The sequence below is a fragment of the Penaeus monodon genome, chromosome 28 (assembly GCF_015228065.2).
Source record: "Penaeus monodon isolate SGIC_2016 chromosome 28, NSTDA_Pmon_1, whole genome shotgun sequence".
In the NCBI taxonomy this organism is placed as follows: Eukaryota; Metazoa; Arthropoda; class Malacostraca; order Decapoda; family Penaeidae; genus Penaeus; species Penaeus monodon.
Window position 1 is genome coordinate 30,569,224 of NC_051413.1, and position 3,165 is coordinate 30,572,388.

Genomic DNA, 3,165 nt, shown 5'->3' on the forward strand with positions numbered 1-3,165 from the left:
TTTAACCACACTCTTTTTATTTATTTTTTTTTACAAACAGGCTGACATTTTTATCACTTACAAAACCATTTTAAAATCAGTAAGAGAATTTGCATATTGTAGTTTAAAGATTTTTTCTTGCTCTAGATAACATAAATATCAATTCATAAACCTTCACAGTTTGTACACCTTTTCCTTTATCTTCTATGTACAATAAAACCATAAAACTTCTAACAGTAAATTCTTTGACAATAAAGAGTAATAACTGATTAACAAATATAACATTTTCATCCTGTATGTGTACAGGCACCTTTCAGTTATTCATTTTCTTAAGGGGGGAAAGTAACACTCATTAAGTATTGGCTTTAATAACTGCTAAAAATGTCATTGAATTAGAAATTCCTCTCGTACAAGAAAGAAGAAAAAAATTTACTTGAGCTTCTCAGTAAAAGTTATGAAGACAGAGCTTTCATAACTCTCACATACCTTTTCACCAGAAAAGCAAAATAAGTTAATATTAACTATATGACAAGACAACAGCAATTGTAGAATGAAAAAAAATAAAGGCATTTTGACAAATGTGAAAACATAAAAGCTCATCCATAACCTTATTTCAGTTAATATTCCTAACACCAATACAAACGCCTAATCTTGTCCAAGAATATCTGCGTAATTACGTCGGATGATAACTGGTACAGCAGAGGTTGGGAGAACACTCTGCTCTGTGACCAGCACCGTCACTAGGCCAGCTGGCGTCACGTCATACACTAGTCGCACTACATTTAGATTTTGTGTGTCCTTCCAATCAGTCAGGAGATCACAGTATTCCCTGGATGGGCAATTCACAATGCCATTCGCATCCCCTGTAGGCAACAATGTATTAAAACTTAGACTCACACAAAAAAAATACATATGTATATTTACAAATATCTCAAAGGTTTGAGTTCTTTTTTCCTATATTCCTTAATAGCTACATCACCTGAGGTTCAAATCTCTTTCCATTCTTTTTGGAGATATTACATTAAAATCTTCAGTCAACATGATATTTTTAGCATTCACATCTTCCTTCCAAATACATGTAATCCAAAAATAAAGATATTCAGAGAATAAAGCATACATAACACTTTTCCCATCAGAATAAAAACACAAGAACTTACCTAATTCATTCACCACCAAAGAATCAGTGAGATCATTATTGCTAAACTTGTATGTGTGACAGAGGACAATGAAGGGTGTGTCATGTGTGGCAGCAGCAAGAGCCAGTCCTGCTGTCCCACACATTCCCTGCACTGCGCCATTCATCATGACAGATTCTGCCTCTACAACTACCTTGGTTACCTGAGACAGCCAAAAGCAAAGAAATAAGATCCAAAGTCTAATAACTATATCTGAATCGTAAAACATCCACAACATTTAATTTGGTGATATTGATGAACAATATAAAACTTCAGTATAAACATTAATGAAATTCAGTGCCAAAAGATACAGGATTATCTTTTAGTCAGTCCAGTGAGGCTATGGTGGCACCCACTCAACGCATAACAAAAGCCTCTCAAACTGACCTTGTGCATAATGTGGGTGACATCTGTAATGAGACGGTAATATGTGGGAACACCCATAGCAGCCAGTTGCTTGACCATATCTGAACCCGTGGGAGGAAAGGGTGAGTCTGCAACCACAACACTCACATTCATGCAACTGCTGCCATTCCGTGCCGTTTCAACCATGTCGCAAACGAGGGCTGAACTGGATATTAGAATGAAATGTATAAGGTGTATGTACATAAATACATACAGGTATGAATAATACCAAATAAAAAAATCTATCTAATGGTTCTTTTAAACGGTTCTGAACAAAGGCAAAAACAAATGAAGCAACACAGGATAACCATAAGCAATACTTCAAGAAACATTCTAGGCAAGGGAAGAAAGCTGGGTCAAGTGTATAGCATGCCAGAAGGCCTACTTCAGAGGGGATCTAGTTTCCCTCAGTTTCATAAGTACAGTTTACACTTTACACCAAAAGAATGGATACTTTTGATTAGACTTTAAATATGTGTATTCATATATTCTCATAAATATATAACAATGTAATTACTTTCACTAACATTAGAAATATGCTTACTAGCCAAATGTAAGAATAACATCTCCATCTTTGAGCAACTGGGCAGCATGAGTGGCTATAGTGCTGCTAGCGAGGTTGATGTTATCGCAAACATACTCATCAATGGCTGTGCGTAGCAGGTCTTTGGCCTGTGCCTCGGGGACATTTGGCTCGATGCTGTTTATCTTGTGCTTCAAAAATCTGAAATGATTTCAATTTTTTTTTTTTTTTGGGGGGTGGGGGAGGGGGCTTATTTGAAGTAATATTATTATATACATCCAGAAAGATATAGAGGATGAATAAAAATATAATCAATTAGTAAGAAAATACAAGGTTTATATCTATCTCACATGTGAGAGAATAAAGAATCAACAATGTCAAGCCTATGTATTTTAATAAAAATGGGACACCATGAAAAAAAAAAAAAATCTAAGAACACTATTACCATGAACAAGCACACACCTGACAGCATTGTCCATTGCAATTGCCAGAGGGCGACATGCATGGAGGTGTGCCACATTGGGCACTATTTTCTCTGCAAGATCTCTGGAGAGGTCACAAGACTCAGGTGTTCTGTAGTCATTGATGAATCGCTTCAGAGCAGCTAATGTTGCAATTACTCGTGCAGTTGACCCATCCACAACACGGTCCTGTGTGAATTTCATATGAAAACAAGGCTAGCACAAGATGTAAATTTGCAATAATTCAACCTCTCATATCTATTTTGACCAGAAATCCCTGTTGCTGCTACTGATATGAGGAACACCTTTTTCTTAAGAGGAACTCTAGCTACATACAACTATAACAGAAGAGAGGCAATTCAGTACTTTTTACTGGCATAATCCTACCTTCATCTTTTGACCGAGAGTCCTTATAGCAGGATGGATGGAATCACAGTTGACAGGCAGTGATGGTGGATGCGACGTGTAAGGAGTGAGATGGCCGAGCAATGGGATTCTTCGTGAGCTGTCCTTCTCCACACTCTTCTTGTCCCTCGTGCGCCTCCCTTCACCAAACTTCTTGATTTGTGGTCCTTTTTTAGATTCCTCACGAGTGATCTTTTGAGACTGAGGCTGGCTCTTT

At 37.1% G+C, this 3,165-nt stretch overlaps 1 protein-coding gene across 1 annotated transcript in view; it reads right to left on the reverse strand.

Moving 5' to 3' along the window:
* LOC119591482 (translation initiation factor eIF-2B subunit delta-like) overlaps positions 1-3,165 on the reverse strand; it is a gene marked incomplete in the record, with an annotated part of 11,169 nt that continues 8,004 nt past the window's right edge. Inside the window, 6 exon segments of the mRNA XM_037940225.1 lie at positions 1-842; positions 1,137-1,317; positions 1,542-1,725; positions 2,104-2,283; positions 2,545-2,732; positions 2,931-3,165. Coding sequence (XP_037796153.1) covers positions 625-842; positions 1,137-1,317; positions 1,542-1,725; positions 2,104-2,283; positions 2,545-2,732; positions 2,931-3,165 — 1,186 coding nt within the window.